Source organism: Salmo salar, chromosome 04, assembly GCF_965601325.2.
Source record: "Salmo salar chromosome 04, fSalSal1, whole genome shotgun sequence".
Taxonomy (NCBI): Eukaryota; Metazoa; Chordata; class Actinopteri; order Salmoniformes; family Salmonidae; genus Salmo; species Salmo salar.
This window is the reverse complement of record NC_138294.1, coordinates 25,804,292-25,823,512: the sequence shown is the minus strand read 5'-3', so window position 1 is coordinate 25,823,512 and position 19,221 is coordinate 25,804,292. Positions and strand designations below refer to the sequence as shown.

The following is a 19,221-nucleotide window of genomic DNA, read 5'->3' as shown; positions in this document are numbered from 1 at the left end:
AAGAGGACAAGTACATTAGTGTCTAGTTTGAGAAACAAATGCCTCACAAGTCCTCAACTGGCAGCTTCATTAAATAGTACCCGCAAAACACCAGTCTCAACGTCAACAGTGAAGAGGCGACTCTGGGATGCTGGCCTTCTAGGCAGAGTTGCAACAAAAAAAAGCCACATCTCAGACTGCCCAATAAAAAGAAAATATTAAGATGGGAAAAAGAACACAGACACTGGACAGAGGAACTCTGCCTAGAAGGCCAGCATCCCGGAGTCGCCTCTTCACTGTTGACGTTGAGACTGGTGTTTTGAGGGTACTATTTAATGAAGCTGACAGTTTTTGTGCCAAATCTATGGTAGAGTTGAAAATGCAATGGAAACACTTTGAACATTACATTTTGTATTCAATAAATGAAAAATTAAGAAAAATAATAATCACGCACTGATTTTTATCCACAAGTCAATTTGGTGGAAACACACTGCTGGTGGGAAAATGGGCATATTTTCTTAATTAATGCAGTTTTAGAATATTCGCATGAAAATCTGTCGCTAATTGGATGGAAATCTAGATACAAAGTGTAATGAATTCATACTCCAGAACAGTAGGCAAACGCAGCAGGTGGTGGCATGCACATCGTTTGCGGACCGCCATAATACCATAGAAGAAGTATACGGAAGTGGACGGTGAACAATAATTTCCACGTTAGGGTTTTGTTATTTCTACGTTTAGCACACTGGAACCCAAAATATGACAAATGTCACTACACAGCATCACACATTTACCCCAGGTAGTGTTTACTTCGCGTTGGAGACAAGACTTGGTTGATATATGTTATCTAGGTAAGTCTAGCTAGCTAGTTGTTGACGTTAGCTAGCAATGGCTAACTGTGACGATGGTTTTTGACACTCAAATAGCCTCCATCATGGAGGTTCTAGCAAATGCAGCCGTGGCAGAGATTTGTAAAGTCGTAGACGACGACTATGCAGTGTTTCGTTTGGAAATTTCTCAAAGCCAGAAAGAAAACAGGTCATTGCGGAGGAAACTACAGCTCCTGGAACTGAAGGTGTCACGGGAACGCACAGAGAGGACAATGCGAGAGCGCGTATTCGCCAGTCGTTCCAGTAGTGTCAAGATCCTCGACCGATACAGAGGAATGGCAAGAGGTACATTTTGCAAAGGCGTGGGTGCCTGCCTGTCGCTTAGTTCCCCTCTGCACATGTAACTTGTGTTAACCAGAATTGGGTCTTGGTCAGTTTTTGGATAGTATGCAATAATAACACTGATTGCTGAGCTATCTTGCACAAAGATACAATATCGTATTCTAACCAGATTCTTGATTTACTGTATTTCCTATTTACTCATTTTAAGCAATATGATGCATGGAACATGATCAATCTATAAATAGTATATCAATAAGTTGAGAATTGTTACCTTGCATCCTTACCAATTCTAGACAGTGTCAAAACTGTCAATAGTGTACAATATAGTGTTGAGCATTGACAGTAGCTTACCTAACCACCTCTTTTCCCCCAATCACTCTCTCAGGTGAAGGACATCTCACTGGAGGCCACAGGAGCTTTGTGAAGCCAGCGGGACACAATACATGGAGAGATGACAAACCAATCACTGTTGATGAGGGGAGTGGAACCTCAACCCAGCACGTTATCATGATAGAGGTTAGTGGAATATTGTTACATTAAAATTACAATACATCAAATGTGGTCAGTTTATTTCAGAAAATCTCCCCTCAGCTATTCACTTCCATACTTGTACATCCTCATTTATCTTCCATAGGGGAGCTTGTGAGACATCACTACGACATTGTTATGCAATACAACTCATGTACCCGTAATAACCTCCTCTCTTCTTGTGTCAGTCTGCAGATGCAGATGCTACAGGTCCTGGGGTAAAGCAGGAGATGACTGAAGAGGAGGACCCACAGTGGAGACGTCCAGACTGGTGCGGCAGGAGAGCCCCCTGCAGCCACAGAGGACCCCACAACCGCCCCAGTGCAGCCCAGGACCCAACGCAGTATCATGGAGGTCAGTGGAACACCGTCCTCAAGTCAGAGACAGACACCAAGACTAACTAACACACAGGCTCTTACTTAAAGGATCTGACCACAGATCAGACCCAGAGAGACTGGGGGCTGGGGAGACTAGGCTGTCATCCAGAGCCAGAGGACAGTTCATTCCCGTGGGGATGGTGACCAGTGGCAGTGATGATCTGTCTTGTTCTTAGGCTACAGAGATGGACCCTGGCAACATATCCTTTGGTTTAGATCAGTTGTGGACTCGAGTCACATGACTTGGACTCGAGCCTGACTAGACTCTCCACAAGCGTCTTGGGACTCGTCTGAAGTCGGTACAGCCAATCTGCCAACTTCTGTCTGTAGGGGCCGAACGTTTGGGCTACACACTAATATGACCCCTTAGTGGAAAGGTGGAACTCTCATGTGTTTTGCTCTAGGACGCCGACAGGCCTGAAGACCCGTCTGAAGGTATTGGACCCCCCAGTACCAGTTGAAAAAGTGAATGGCAGTATATATGGAGACTGTTTGGTAACAAAAATAAGGGGTTAAATACGTGTAAAAACAAAACAAAAATGTTTCCCCATCTTTCTTATATCTCTCAGATATAGGACAGACACTTCAGAACTAACTTCCTTTAGAACTGTTGTACAATGTAGTGAATCTCTTATTCAATGTGTTTGTGTGGGCTAATAGCAGTAAGGCCCCCCCAAAAAATGTGGTTCATCAAATCATTTAAGATTTTTTTGTGGATACTTAAAATTCAAAATCAAATAGTTAAATGATCCTTGGTATGGCCTTCTTAAAACAATTCCATATAGCTTAGTAGAATCCCTCCCTTCCCGGATTAGACAGGGCTTAGACTTTTATGGGGTAAACTGACCGATCGGGAGGCTTTTCTTTAGAGGAATGGGGTGGAAGCTATCACTTCTTAGAAGCGTTTTTTTTCGAACTATGGGCTTCCTGTATAGATCGTGACGAGTGTGTCATTTTCTTTAGTGATCTGAATGTTAAGGAAGCTGACACTAGAGTAACCAAAGCCCACGGTGAAATGAAGATGATCATTTGACTTATTAAGAAACTCATGGAACATCTCAAGTTCATTGGGAGTCCCGTCAAATAATACCAATATCATCTATAATGTTGATATAGTTTGATCAGAAAGGGATTTTACTCAGGGTTGGGAATGTGATCATGCTCTAAGCCAGTGGTTCCCAAACTTTTTCACCAACCGGGAGAACCCCTGAACCTTGTGTGCATTTTACCAGTAAGTCTATGGTCTCATGAGTCTTCCCAACTACCCCTTGTGGATAGCCCAAGTACCCCTTGTGGATAGCCCAAGTACCCCTTGTGGATAGCCCAAGAACCCCTTGTGGATAGCCCAAGAACCCCTTGTGGATAGCCCAAGAACCCCTTGTGGATAGCCCAAGTACCCCTGGTTGGGAACCAGTGGTCTAAGCTTCCCATATAAAGATTGGCATAATTGGGTGCCATCGTACTCCCCAAAGTGGTTCCTTTGGTTTGTTGGAAAAAGTAACTTCTATACATAAAAGTTATTTGGGAGTAACAGCTCTGCTAGGTTTCTGGTACATGAGGAGCTAGGCCGAGACTCTATAGGGCGTTTTTCCAAAAATAAGCTTGTGGCCTCTAGTCCACATTGGGGGGGTATTTATGTGTATAGACTTTCAACATCAAAACAGGCCACCGATATTAGCATTTTTCACGCATCATGTCCAAATCATCCGAAAGTATCTCATACGATTGTAAAGCTCAACAAAGTCACTTATAGACGATGTGAACATGATGCGTGAAAAATGCTAATATCTGTCCCATGACTTGAATGGGATTTGTGCCACAAATGTTAAAACGTTAGCATGTGAAACTCGCAGGTTGTGACTTGCTTGTGACTCGAATAATAGTGACTTAGTCCCACATCTGGTTTAGAGACACAGACTGATCTGTTCAGAGGGGTCTGGAACCACTACATTAGTAGTGTATAGGGGAGGGTCTGGTCGTAAATGAAGTGACTGAAAGTGGGGGGCGACATTCCTCCCACATGGAATTCAGATAGTCGCCTAGGAGACGGATACTTACAGGGCCGAGATTTCTTAGATTACAGGTAAAGTTGAGACAAATCTAAATGTCGCGACCCACTCCCCTTTACACACACTCAAGGATCGCGACCCAATGTCCCTCGTGTCCTCGATCAAGTATTGAACTCAAACAACAGTGCAAGACCCCAGGCTCAGGGAGGGGGAACCACATCAGGCAATAGTAAAGAGAAACGGTTCCTTTGCATGTTCTGTAGCAAAGGCTTCAGCTGCCTCCAGAAGGTGGAAATCCACCAGAGGGTCCACACAGGGGAGAAAGCCTTCAGCTGTACCCAGTGTCACATGCGCTTTGCTGAGGCTGGCAGCCTCAAGAGGCACCAGAGGGTCCGCACAGGGGAGAAATGTAGTTTGGCCAGTACCCACTGCGAGAAGAGATTCTAATAGCTGACTCATATTTACCCACATGTCTACCATGATAGATTTAACAACAATGAAGCCATTTTGTAACTAGTTTAGTACTAAAAAGGTAGTGGGAATGGGTAAACACTCCATGTTGAATGTGTTTATTATCTGTGTGTGCGTACCTGAAGGAGTGTAATCTGTATCACTTCTCTCTTCCAGGAGGAGGGTCCAGAGGTGCTGCTGGTGAAAGAGGAGGGGTGTGAGGAGGGTCTGGGGAACCCTGAGGGGACCATGGTCATAGAGGACAACCAGACTACACCTCCTCCTGAACCCACAGAGGAACCAGCTGAGCAGCACAGGACCACACACAGTCTCACTGAGGTGAGCCCACTGTAAACTACTGTCTGAATGGTATTACGTCAGGGCCCGTATTATATGGAAAGATCAGCCCTCCTACTCAGACTTTTTGTGGATACGGGTCTTGATTAATTTTGTCTAAAGTATGGGACCATGCCTTTGAATTATCAAACCATTAAAAGAATGTCACATAATCAAATTAACTAACATGTTTGCATAGTACTCATAGCAATCCTTCATTGCCCAGTCAGAAGATGCTCCATAGCAGGGTGCTCATATCAGATTTCTTGATCCAACATCCTCTCACTCTGTATCTCTTACAGTCAGTAGACATGGAGGAAGGGAAGCCTGATCTGCTGCTGGTCAAAGAGGAGACGATGGACCAGAGAGCATTGACCTGCTGAGTGGACTAAAGATGGGGGAGCAAGGTAAGGAGATATACATATAGCCCATTTTTTCCCGACGGCTAACGTCATTCCAACACAATGCTCGTTCCTCCTCATAGCACCGGCTTCAATCCAAGTGCCAATGTAGTTTATCAAACTTCAGTCTTGTGCTACGGTCAGGTGACTTGAAAATAAAGCTATTAGGCCATGTACACCAGTGGTGGATTTGGTGTTGAAAAATGGAAGCATATGCAAAAAAGTACCTCATACCTACTGTAAAATATGGTGGTGGATCTTTGATGTTATGGGGCTATTTTGCTGTTCCGGGTTTTTGCACCTGAGTTCTCTGCCATGTTTGTAAAGTCTATTTTGTAACCTCTTCCTGTAGGTGATTGGCTGGAGGCTAACAGGGGAGATTGGGTGGTCATCTTGGATTCTCAGACCCAGACGGATACAGCCAAGGGCCCAGGGAATGACATCAACAAGCCGGCCTGGACCAGAGGCGACATAGTGGCGGGCAGTGGATTGGACAGCATCCTCAACTCTGGGCTAGGGAGCAACAGTGTTCAACACAACCAGAAACCGACAGTTGAACACAAAACATTCTAACTTAGTCTCCATGACAACAGACTGGCTGACACCAGGGCGAGGCGTAGATTTGGTCCGCGGGGACGGGGAGGTGTTCGTATGAGAACAGACATAGACTTGGCTAGCTATTCTCCGTCCTGCTCCTATAGTTGTGATTCAGCAAGCCAGATGGCACCTCAGGTTAACCACCCAACAGGTGCTGCCTTCAGCCTGCCTTCTATAGGATCTATCAACTGGAACATGGACCCTGCGACAACACCGACATTCCCTGGCCTTCGTCCTCCTCACACTCTCCTAATGTTAAACCAGACCTCAGACAATGCCAGTGCCTCAACACTAAATGGCAACACCAGCCCATTGACAAATGACAGTAGTAGTGATGCTATCAGTAGATCCAGTGGCAAAGAGAAGTGCTTCCCGTGTTCGTTCTGTGGGAAATCCTTCAGTTTCCCCAAACAGATGGAGATCCACCAGAGGATGCACACGGGGGAGAAACCATTTGGCTGCCACCTGTGCTGGGCCAGTTTCTCTCAATCCTCCAACCTGAAGAGGCACCAGAGAGTCCACACAGGGGAGAAATCCTACAGCTGTCCCCAGTGTGAGAAGAGGTTCTCCCGCCAGCACCAGCTGAAGCTTCACCTGAAGGTCCACACGGGAGAGGCCGTTTGCCTATACGCACTGCGCGAAGAGGTTCTCAAGAGAGGAGCTCTCTCAGGATACACCAGCAGAAAATGCACACAGCCCATGTATAGAGTATATTAATATATAATGTAGTACTAGTTAGTTTGTAGTTAATTCTGTTGGTTTTGGATGTATATGGAACTGGATGAGGTGAACTGAGGAAAGAATGAGTATGATGAGACAGAGTAGATGATATGGTGATGGTTGGTGTGATGGTGTCTGTAAAAATGCTTCACTGATGAAGAGTGACAAACTTCGTGTCTTTAGGTGTTTTATAGTGAGATAATGATAGTGCCTTAATTCATGAAGTATTGAAGCTGTGTGTAATGTAGTGTTGAACCATTTCCAAAGTATTCTATAGTTACTTTTATCAAAGTGAAGGTACCGTATCTTTATACAGAATACAGAAATTATTTATTTTTTCATAAATTTTTCTACAGTGATTTTCTATCAATACATGGCCAACATAATATCTTCCTCTTTGGCACAGCCAGAAGAGGACTGGTCACCCCCCATAGCCTGGTTCCTCTCTAGGTTCCGGCCTTTCTAGGGAGTTGTTCCTAGCCACCGTGCTTCTACACCTGCATTGTTTGGGGTTTTAGGCTGGGTTTCTGTACAGCACTTTGTGACATCAGCTGATGTAAAAAGGGCTTTATCAGTAAATTGGATTGATATTTACAGAAAAGGTGAAGTGAGAAAAGTTATTCTACTTGTCATGTATCATTTTGTGCAATAAATGTGATTTATGCTATTTTAAATTAAATACTAAATTGACTCTGTGCTGACTGACTTGGTTATTTTTGTATCATTGCAGAGACTGAATTCGGACTTTTAAAAAATAAACTCCAATGGCTCCATATTGTTAGGTACTTGAATCAGTGTTAGATTGACTTGACTGTGGTTAGCATTTTATAACATGTCATGTTTCTGTATGTACAGCAAAGAATGCTTTCATGCTTTTCTGTATAATCTTTGCTTCTGCAGTCCATGAAGATCTGCTGATATCCGGTGTTACTGGTTGGAGAGACTGGACCTCTGAGGTGGCCCTGCATCAGGACCATGGATCAGGAGCTGTCACTCTTCCTTCCCCAGTCAGAACCAGGACCCAACCACGGGGGACAGAGACTCCATCACAACCACTACATATAACACAACCAGTGGACAGGTGGACTGAACAACCTCAGTCCTGGTGGTCATCAGAGAGACGGAGCCTCCAGTCAGGGATCCAGTCTGCAGCCCAGACCCTCCTCTTCACAGTCTCAGTGCAGGGATGAAGCAGGGCCTAGGGCTGATAGAGATAGACCCTCCTGTTCCTATGATAAACACCACAGTGTCCATGATGAACAATACAGGTCTTCCTGGGCTTCAGCCTTCAGAGAGAGTGGTGGGAGACCCCCCTAGTGGTAGTCTATCAGCAAGTCTGTCTTCTCCTTCAGAGTCTTGTCTACTTCTCCTACCTGACTAGCCTTATCAGACATAGGAGTGTCCACTAAGGGGAGAAATCGTAGCGGTGTGGCTTGATATGTATGCAAGGTGTCTTGGTAAGAGGGTAATTAATACATCGCATTAACTTTTTGTTAACTTGTCATTTGAAACAGGCTTGAGTAAATACTTGTTTTTAGAGAGACAGTGAACTTAGGCTAGAACAGGGACAGTTTAATATTTACCTTACTGAGGTGATTGATGGAATAAAGTCATTATTTTCTACTCTATTCTTGCTAACACACTGTCCTTAATAAACAAGTCTACTCTCAGCTTGAAAGATGGTGATCATGAATAGGAGACTGTAATAAGTCGTTTTCAGTTAACCACACCCTTTGAGCTATGACGTTAGCCAATAAGATCCTTGCTCTTCAGTGTAAACGGAAGTAAACAGTGACCAAGAACAAGTTCTACGTTAGCGTTTTTGTTATTTAGAAGTTCCTTAAACACTGGTACTCAAAATGACTAATTTAACTGCACAGCATCATATAATTACCTTATTTAGTGTTTAATTCACTTTAGAGACAGGACTTGATAGGTGTTCCAGGTAACGCTAGCTAGCTGCTAACAATGGCTAACTGTATGGGGTTTCACACTCAAATAGCCTCCGTCATGGAGGTGCTAGCGAATGCAGCTGTGACAGAGATCTGTAAACTCGTAGATGACGACTATGCAGTGCTTCGTTTGGAAATAACTCAAAGCCAGAAAGAAAACAGGGCATTACGCAGGAAACTACAGCTACTAGAAGTGAAGGTGGCACGGGAGCGCGTCTTCGCCAGTCGTCCCAGAAGTGTCAAGATCGTCGACCGATACAGAGGAATAGAAAGAGGTACATTTTGCAAAAGGCTGAGGCTACGTGGCTTTCATATACACTGAGTGTACAGAACACGAACGACCCTCTCATCAGAACAGCTTCAATTCGTCGGTGCATGGACTTTACAAGGTGTCGAAAGGGTTCCGCAGGGAAACTGGCCCATGTTGACTCCAATGCTCCCCAAACGTGTTTGGGTGGTTGCTCAAACATGACAAATCCTGCAGCGTCGCAGGTCTTGACGCAAACCGGTGCGCCTGGAACCTGCTACCATAACCCGTTCAAATGCACTTAAATATTTCGTCTTGCCCATTCAACCTCTGAATGGCTCACACACACAGTCCATGTCACAACGCTTAAAAATCATTCTTCACCTACACTGATTGAAGTGGATTTAATAAGTGACATCAGTAAGGGATCATAGCTTTCACCTGGTCAGTCTGTCATAGACAGAGCAGGTGTTCTTAATGTTTTGTACACTCAGTGTATATTTATGTTAAAAACCAAAGTCTAATGGTTTTACCCAAAAATGAAGGACTCATTAGCCTATTCTGTTTTTGTCATGGAGGGCTCATTGCTTCAAAACAATGTTAAAAAAAGAAATGCTGCTCATTGAATGGCATGCTTTGAATACCAAAAAGTGCTATTGGCATGACATGTATGCCATATTCTGCATTTGTTATAGGCCTAATGTTTTTGTTGGTGACACCATAGAACTAGGAATTATAATACTTTTTAATAGGATCTCTATGGGTGACACTTTATCTCGATCATTTGCAGCTTTTAAGCGTGTGTCCATTAGGACTTTTAACCAGCCTGAATTAGATTGAGCAATAAAATACCTACTCGTGGTCTTCTTAAATTAAACTTGTTTTTGTTAGCATTAGTGGATCACAATACCACGGAGGAGTTTACAAGGGAGGAACTCCCTCAATTTTATTCCATAGGCTGGGATCCGTGTTATGCAGCTGTTGCAAGAGCGCATTTTTCACTGGCTGTCCATGGGTCGCATAAACAATGATTGATAGGCAGCTTAGCCTATACTTCTTCAATTCAGCCATTATTGGGGTAAAATACACCTATACATTTGTGAACAGCCATCCACAACTACCACAGCAGAGGTGTGAATCACATTGCTATGTAGACATCAATAATAAGCCTAAGTGTTATCCGTATCGCCCGTAGGCTACACCACTGCTGTCAAATCAAATCCAATTTTATTTGTCACATGCTTCGTAAACAACAGGTGTAGACTAACAGTGAAATGCTTCCTCATGGGCCCTTCCCAACAATGCAGAGAGAAATAATAGAAAAGTCCTAATAAAATACACAATGAGTAACAATAACTTCACTATATACAATGGGTTGGGAAGCCGATGTGTAGGGGTACAAAGTAATTGAGGTAGATATGTACATATAACTAGGAATAACGTGACTAGGCAACAGGACGGATAATAAAGAGTAGCAGCAGGGTATATGAGGAGTCCAAAAAGTTAGTGCAAAAAGGGTCAATGCAGATAGTTTTAAATAGCTACCCGGATTAACTATTTAGCAGTCTTATGGCGTGGGGGTAGAAGCTGTTCAGGGTCCTGTTGGTTCCAGACTAGGTGCATCGTTACCGCTTGCCGTGCGGTAGCCAAGAGAACAGTCGATGACTTGGGTGGCTGGAGTCTTTGACCATTTTTAGGGCCTTCCTGCCTGGTATAGAGTTCCTGGATGGCAGGGAGCTTGGCCCGAGTGATGTATTGGGCCGTACGCACTACCCTCTGTAGTGCCTTGCAGTTGGATACCAAGCTGTAGCCATACCAAGCGGTGATGCAGCCAGTCAAGATGCTGTCAATCGTGCAGCTGTAGAATATTTTCAGCCTCCTGAGGGGGAACAGGCGTTGACGTGCCCTCTTCACGGCTGTGTTGGTTTGTGTGGACCATGATAGATCCTTAGTGATGTGGACACTGAGCAATGAAGCTCTCGACCTGCTCCACTACAGACCCGTCAATGTGAATGGGGGCGTGCTCTGCCCTCCATTTCCTGTAGTCCACAATCAGCTCATTTGTCTTGTTGATGTTGAGGGAGAGGTTGTTGTCCTGGCACCACACTGCCAGGTCTCTTACCTCCCTATAGGCTGTTTTGTCAGTGATCAGGCCTACCAACATTGTGCTGTCAGCAAACTTGATGATAGTGTTGGAGTCCCTGAGGGGCCCCCGTGTTGAGGGTCAGTGTGGCAGATGTGTTGTAGCCTGCCCTCACCACCTGAGGGTGGCCCGTCAGGAATTCCAGGATCCAGTTGCAGAGGGAGGTGTTCAGTCCCAGGGTCCTTAGCTTAGTGATGAGCTTGGAGGGCACTATGGTGTTGAACGCTGAGCTTTAGTCAATGAACAGCATTCTCACATAGGTGTTCCTCTTGTCCAGATGGGAGAGGGCAGTGTAGAGTGCAATAGAGATTGCGTCATCTGTGTATCTGTCGGGGCGGTATGCAAATTGGAGTGGGTCCAGGGTGTCTGGGATGATGGTGTTGAGCCATGACAGTCTTTCAAAGCATTTCATGGCTACAGATGTAAGTGCTACAGAGCGATAGTCATTTAGACAGGTTACCAGGCGTTCTTGGGCACACGGACTAAGGTGGTCTGCTTGAAACATGTAGGTATTACAAACTGGATCAGGGAGAGGTTGAAAATGTTAGTGAAGACACTTGGCAGCTGGTCAGCGGATGCTCTAAGTACGCGTCCTGGTAATCCATCTGGCCCTGTGGCCTTGTGAAAGTTAACCAGTTTAAAAGGTCTTACCCACATTGGCTACGGAGAGCGTGATCACACAGTTGTCCGGGAACAATTGGTGCTGTCATGCATGGTTCAGTGTTGTGAGCATTGAAGGCATTTAGCGCATCTTGTAGGCTTACGTCACTGGGTAGCTTGCGGCAGGGTTTCCCTTTGTAATATGTGATAGTTTGCAAGCCCTGCTACATCCGACGAGCGTCAGAGCCGGCGCAGTAGGATTCGATCCTAGTTCTGTATTGATGCTTTGCCTGTTTGATGGCTCGGAGGTCTTAGCGGGATTTCTTATATGCGTCCGGATTAAATCAAATCAAATTTTATTAGGTCACATGCGCCGAATACAACAGGTGTAGACCTTACAGTGAAATGCTTACTTACAAGCCCCTAACCAACAGTGCAGTTAAAAAATATATGGGTAAGAATAAGACATAAAAATTAGTGTCCCACTCCTTGAAAGCAGCAGCTCTAGCCTTTAGCTCGATGCGGATGTTGCCTGTAATCCATGGCTAATGGTTGGAATATGTGGGGACGACGTTGTCGATGCACTTCAAATCAAATTTTATTGGTCACATACACTTGTTTAGCAGATGTTATTGGCCGCGCACGACTATCATCAAGTTTGCTGACAGCACAACGTTGGTAGGCCTGATCACCGACGACGATGAAACAGCCTACAGGGACAAAGGAGCTGATCGTGGACTACAGGAAATGGAGGGCCGAGCACGCCCCCATTCACATCGACAGGGCTGTAGTGGAGCAGGTCGAGAGCTTCATTCCTCAGTGTCCACATCACTAAGAATCTATCATGGTCCACACTAGAGGTCGACCGATTATGATTTTTCAACGCCGATAGCGATTATTGGAGGACCAAAAAAGGCCGATACCTATTAATTGGCCGATTTTAAATATAAAAAAATACACTGCTCAAAAAAATAAAGGGAACACTTAAACAACACAATGTAACTCCAAGTCAATCACACTTCTGTGAAATCAAACTGTCCACTTAGGAAGCAACACTGATTGACATTCAATTTCACATGCTGTTGTGCAAATGGAATAGACAATAGGTGGAAATTATAGGCAATTAGCAAGACACCCCCAATAAAGGAGTGGTTCTGCAGGTGGGGACCACAGACCACTTCTCAGTTCCTATGCTTCCTGGCTGATGTTTTGGTCACTTTTGAATGCTGGCGGTGCTTTCACTCTAGTGGTAGCATGAGACGGAGTCTACAACCCACACAAGTGGCTCAGGTAGTGCAGCTCATCCAGGATGGCACATCAATGCAAGCTGTGGCAAGAAGGTTTGCTGTGTCTGTCAGCGTAGTGTCCAGAGCATGGAGGCGCTACCAGGAGACAGGCCAGTACATCAGGAGACGTGGAGGAGGCCGTAGGAACGCAACAACCCAGCAGCAGGACCGCTACCTCCGCCTTTGTGCAAGGAGGAGCAGGAGGAGCACTGCCAGAGCCCTGCAAAATGACCTCCAGCAGGCCACAAATGTGCATGTGTCTGCTCAAATGGTCAGAAACAGACTCCATGAGGGTGGTATGAGGGCCCGACGTCCACAGGTGGGGGTTGTGCTTACAGCCCAACACCGTGTAGGACGTTTGGCATTTGCCAGAGAACACCAAGATTGGCAAATTCGCCACTGGCGCCCTGTGCTCTTCACAGATGAAAGCAGGTTCACACTGAGCACGTGACAGAGTCTGGAAACACCGTGGAGGACATTCTGCTGCCTGCAACATCCTCCAGCATGACCGGTTTGGCGGTGGGTCAGTCATGGTGTGGGGTGGCATTTCTTTGGGGGGCCGCACAGCCCTCCATGTGCTCGCCAGAGGTAGCCTGACTGCCATTAGGTACCGAGATGAGATCCTCAGAACCCGGTTGGCCCTGGGTTCCTCCTAATGCAAGACAATGCTAGACCTCATGTGGCTGGAGTGTGTCAGCAGTTCCTGCAAGAGGAAGGCATTGATGCTATGGACTGGCCCGCCCGTTCCCCAGACCTGAATCCAATTGAGCACATCTGGGACATCATGTCTCGCTCCATCCACCAACGCCACGTTGCACCACAGACTGTCCAGGAGTTGACGGATGCTTTAGTCCAGGTCTGGGAGGAGATCCCTCAGGAGACCATCCGCCACCTCATCAGGAGCATGCCCAGGCGTTGTAGGGAGGTCATACAGGCACATGGAGGCCACACACACTACTGAGCCTCATTTTGACTTGTTTTAAGGACATTACATCAAAGTTGGATCAGCCTGTAGTGTGGTTTTCCACTTTAATTTTGAGTGTGACTCCAAATCCAGACCTCCATGGGTTGATAAATTGGATTTCCATTGATTATTTTTGTGTGATTTTGTTGTCAGCACATTCAACTATGTAAAGAAAAAAGTATTTAAGAAGATTATTTCTTTCATTCAGATCTAGGATGTGTTGTTTAAGTGTTCCCTTTATTTTTTTGAGCAGTATATATGAAAAAATATATACAAAAAATATTTGAAATAATGACAATTACAACAATACTGAATGAACACTTATTTTAACTTAATATAATACATAAATACTATCAATTTAGCCTCAAATAAATAATGAAACATGTTCAATTTGGTTTAAATAAAGGAAAAACAAAGTGTTGGAGAAGAAAGTAAAAGTGCAATATGTGCCATGTAAAAAAGCTAACGTTTAAGGTCCTTGCTCAGAACATGAGAACATATGAAAGCTGGTGGTTCCTTTTAACATGAGTCTTCAATATTCCCAGGTAAGAAGTTTTAGGTTGTAGTTATTATAGGAATTATAGGACTATTTCTCTCTATACGATTTGTGTTTCATATACCTTTGACTATTGGATGTTCTTATAGGCACTTTAGTATTGCCAGTGTAAAGTATAGCTTCCGTCCCTCTCCTCGCTCCTACCTGGGCTCAAACCCGGAACACATCGACAACAGCCACCCTCGAAGCAGCGTTACCCATGCAGAGCAAGGGGAACAACTACTCCAAGTCTCAGAGCAAGTGACGTTTGAAACGCTATTAGCGCGCACCCGGCTAACTAGCTAGCCATTTCACATCGGTTACACCAGCCTAATCTTGGGAGATGATAGGCTTGAAGTCATAAACAGTGCAATGCTTGAAGAATTGCGAAGAGCGGCTGGCAAAACTCACGAAAGTGCTGTGTAAATGAATGCTTACGAGCCTGCGGGTGCCTGCGGGTGCCTACCACCGCTCAGTCAGACCGCTATCAAATCATAGACTTAATTATAGTATAATAAACACACAGAAATACGAGCCTTAGGTCATTAATATGGTCGAATCCGGAAACTATCATCTCGAAAACAAAACGTTTATTTTTTCTGTGAAATACGGAACCGTTCCGTATTTTATCTAACGGGTGGCATCCCTAAGTCTAAATATTCCTGTTACATTGCACAACCTTCAATGTTACAGTGAGGGAAAAAAGTATTTGATCCCCTGCTGATTTTGTATGTTTGCCCACTGACAAAGAAATGATCAGTCTATAATTTTAATGGTAGGTTTATTTGAACAGTGAGAGACAGAATAACAACAACAAAATCCAGAGAAACGCATGTCAAAAATGTTATAAATTGATTTGCATTTTAATGAGGGAAATAAGTATTTGACCCCCTCAATCAGAAAGATTTCTGGCTCCCAGGTGTCTTTTATACAGGTAACGAGCTGAGATTAGGAGCACACTCTTAAAGGGAGTGCTCCTAATCTCAGCTTGTTACCTGTATAAAAGACACCTGTCCACAGAAGCAATCAATCAGATTCCAAACTCTCCACCATGGCCAAGACCAAAGAGCTCTCCAAAGATGTCAGGGACAAGATTGTAAACTGACAGAAGGCTGAAATGTGCTACAAGACCATCGCCAAGCAGCTTGGTGAGAAGGTGACAACAGTTGGTGCGATTATTCGCAAATGGAAGAAACACAAAAGAACTGTCAATCTCCCTCGGCCTGGGGCTCCATGCAAGATCTCACCTCGTGGAGTTGCAATGATCATGAGAACGGTGAGGAATCAGCCCACAACTACACGGGAGGATCTTGTCAATGATCTCAAGGCAGCTGGGACCATAGTCACCAAGAAAACAATTGGTAACACACTACGCCGTGAAGGACTGAAATCCTGCAGGGCCCGCAAGGTCCCCCTGCTCAGGAAAGCACATATACATGCCCGTCTGAAGTTTGCCAATGAACATCTGAATGATTCAGAGGACAACTGGGTGAAAGTGTTGTGGTCAGATGAGACCAATATGGAGCTCTTTGGCATCAACTCAACTCGCCGTATTTGGAGGAGGAGGAATGCTGCCTATGACCCCAAGAACACCATCCCCACCGTCAAACATGGAGGTGGAAACATTATGCTTTGGGGGTGTTTTTCTGCTAATGGGACAGGACAACTTCACCGCATCAAACGGACGATGGACAGGGCCATGTACTGTCAAATCTTGGGTGAGAACCTCCTTCCCTCAGCCAGGGCATTGAAAATGGGTCGTGGATGGTTATTCCAGCATGACAATGATCCAAAACACACAGCCAAGGCAACAAAGGAGTGGCTTAAGAAGAAGCACATTAAGGTCCTGGAGTGGCCTAGCCAGTCTCCAGACCTCAATCCCATAGAAAATCTGTGGAGGGAGCTGAAGGTTCGAGTTGCCAAACGTCAGCCTCAAAACCTTAATGACTTGGAGAAGATCTGCAAAGAGGAGTGGGACAAAATCCCTCCTGAGATGTGTGCAAACCTGGTGGCCAACTACAAGAAACATCTGACCTCTGTGATTGCCAACAAGGGTTTTGCCACCAAGTACTAAGTCATGTTTTGCAGAGGGGTCAAATACTTATTTCCCTCATTAAAATGCAAATCATTTTATAACATTTTTGACATGGGTTTTTCTGGATTTTTTCGTTGTTATTCTGTCTCTCACTGTTCAAATAAACCTACCATTAAAATTATAGACTGATAATTTCTTTTGACAAATGGCAAACGTACAAAATGTTATAATTACGTAAAATTCTGGCAAATTAGTTCGCAACGAGCCAGGCGGCCCAAACTGCTGCATATACTCTGACTCTGTTGCAGAGGTGACACATTTTCCCTATTGAAAAGAAATTCATGTTAGCAGGCAATATTAACTAAATATGCAGGTTTAAAAATATATACTTGTGTATTGATTTTAAGAAAGACATTGATGTTTAGAGCGTTGGACTAGTTAACCGTAAGGTTGCAAGATTGAATCCCCAAGCTGACAAGGTAAAAATCTGTCGTTCTGCCCCTGAACAAGGCAGTTAACCCACCGTTCCTAGGCCGTCATTGAAAATAACAATGTGTTCTTAACTGAGTTGCCTATTTCAATTATTTATTTATTTTTTCAAATAAAAAAAAATAAAAAATTAATCGGCAAATCGGTGGCCAAAAATACCGATTACCGATTGTTATGAAAACTTGAAATCGGCCCTAATTAATCGGCCATTCCAATTAACCGGTCGACCTCTAGTCCACACACACCAACACAGTCGTGAGGAGGGCTCAAATCATCCCAGACTTATTAAACTCATTAAACTGTGGTAAACTCATCAGTGCCATTTGATGAATCCCAGAACATATTCCAGTCTGTGCTAGCAAAACAGTCCTGTAGTTTAGCATCCGCTTTATCGGACCAATTCCTTATTGAGAGCGTCACTTGTACTCCCTGTTTGAGTTTTTCTTGTAAGCAGGAATCCGGAGGATAGAGTTATGGTCAGATTTTCCAAATGAAGGGCGAGGGAGAGCTTTGTATGCATTCCTGTGTTGTGGAGTAAAGGTGATCTAGAGTTGTCGCCTCTAGTTGCTCAGGTGACTTGCTGGTAGAAATGGATTTCACTTTCCCTACATTAAAATCACTAGCCACTAGAAGCGCTGCCTCTGGATGAGCATTTTCTTGTTTGCTTATGGCCCTATACAGCTCGTCTTAGCGGTCTTAGTACCAGCTTCGGTTTGTGGTGGTAAATAAACAGCTACGGAAATATAGATAAACTCTCTTGGTAAATAGTATGGTCTACAGTTTATCATGAGGTATTCTATCTTGAGTGAGCAGAAACTTGAGACTTCCTTATTATTAGAGATTGCACACCAGCTGTTAACAAACACACCCCTCCCCCCTAACCTTACCCGACGCTGCCGTACGGTCTTGACAATGCATAGAAAAACTATCCTTGTTCAGCCACGAATCCGAGAAACATAGGGTATTACAGTTCTTCAGGTCCCGTTGATAGGATAGTCTCGAACGGAGCTCGTCCAGTTTGTTCTCCAGTGATTATACGTTCACCAATAGAACGGAGAGTAGTGGAAGATTATTTCTCTCTTAAGCAGTCTTTTCCAAGTCTTGGGGATTAGGGCCTTTTCCGGGGTTAGCAGTATGTCCTGAATTTGGTTGAGCCGCCCAAAAACATACATATTGCAGATTTATGATCAGCGCAAAAATAGCTGAATTGGTCTGGAGAAAACGGCAGCTATCCATTGCAGTGCCATTTCCCTTGTCGTCCTTACCTCCAAGGATTTATCCAAATTGTTTGTATAATCTTTGATGCCGACAGAATTTGCACCATTGGAAGACATACAGTAGCTTGCACTATAGCCTACATAAACTTATTCCTGCAATCCTTCAAACGGATTTGGTGTGCCATCATAGTGGTCTCTGACTTGTGGTCAGACTCGCTCGGTATTTCGTAAACATCCTTTTTGAATTTAAAAGGAATCCTAGAAGTAATCATCTAGTTTTTCAAAAGTAACTGTAATCTGATAATATTTTTTATGGTAAAGAGTTTTCTTTATCAGTTACATGTAATCCGTTACTCCCCAACCCTGTCCCCGCATTACTTAGCTATCTTGCACGGAGACACAATCATATTCTAACCAGATTCTTTATTTACTGCATTTCTTATTATTTACTTAATGAAAACAATGTGATACATGGAACATAATACATCAATTAATAAATAGTATATCAAGAAGTTATGACAAGTGTTATCTTATATCCTAGCCAATTCTAGACAGTGTCAATAAATATACTGTTGAGCATCGACAGTAGCTCACCTTACCACCTCTTTTCCCCCAATCACTCTCTCAGGTGAAGGACATCTCACTGGAAGCCACAGGAGCTTTGTGAAGCTAGCAGGACACAGCACATGGAGAGATGACCAACCAATCACTGTTGATGAGGGGAGTGGAACCTCAACCCAGCACGTTATCTTGATAGAGGTTAGTGTAATAGTGTTACATAAAAAATGTGTTACTTTGTAAATCAAATGTGGCCAGTTTATTTTCAGAAAGGCTCTCCTCAGCTATTCACTTGCTTACATAAAACCCAGCACAAAAAAGTTTAGGGAATTATTCATATTTTTGCATCACAAAAGAGTTTATGGTGAAAAAAATGTCTATAGATTTCATTGTAGAGTATGTGCACTGTAGTGGCCATTAGTAAATATGAACTATTTAGATCTTATTTAATTATGAAAAAATTATTAAACTGCCATAAACTCAAACTATTCCTTAGATATTTACCTATTAGAAACAATTTGAATATTAAACTAAAAAATTACACACACTTACCATAAAATGTATTAATTGTAATTGTAGCCATTTTGAAGAACCATAAAGAAAAAATGATGGTGACACACCCAAAC

At 43.9% G+C, this 19,221-nt stretch overlaps 2 protein-coding genes across 2 annotated transcripts in view; both read left to right on the top strand.

Annotated features, from left to right (window-relative positions):
- Positions 1 to 642: 642 nt before the first annotated feature.
- Positions 643 to 6,197, top strand: LOC106602508 (uncharacterized). Its single transcript, XM_082973880.1, has 6 exons — positions 643 to 1,154; positions 1,537 to 1,667; positions 1,868 to 2,033; positions 4,693 to 4,854; positions 5,154 to 5,258; positions 5,605 to 6,197. The coding sequence occupies exons 1-4, from the start codon at positions 884 to 886 to the stop codon at positions 4,734 to 4,736; spliced, it is 612 nt and encodes a 203-aa protein (XP_082830006.1). The 5' UTR covers positions 643 to 883; the 3' UTR covers positions 4,737 to 4,854; positions 5,154 to 5,258; positions 5,605 to 6,197.
- Positions 6,198 to 8,329: 2,132 nt separating this feature from the next.
- The window catches only part of LOC106602509 (uncharacterized), a 35,423-nt gene continuing 24,531 nt past the window's right edge, over positions 8,330 to 19,221 (top strand). Inside the window, exons 1-2 of the mRNA XM_082973784.1 lie at positions 8,330 to 8,796; positions 18,666 to 18,796. Coding sequence (XP_082829910.1) covers positions 8,538 to 8,796; positions 18,666 to 18,796 — 390 coding nt within the window. The 5' untranslated portion in view covers positions 8,330 to 8,537. The remainder of the gene's footprint in view (positions 8,797 to 18,665; positions 18,797 to 19,221) is intronic.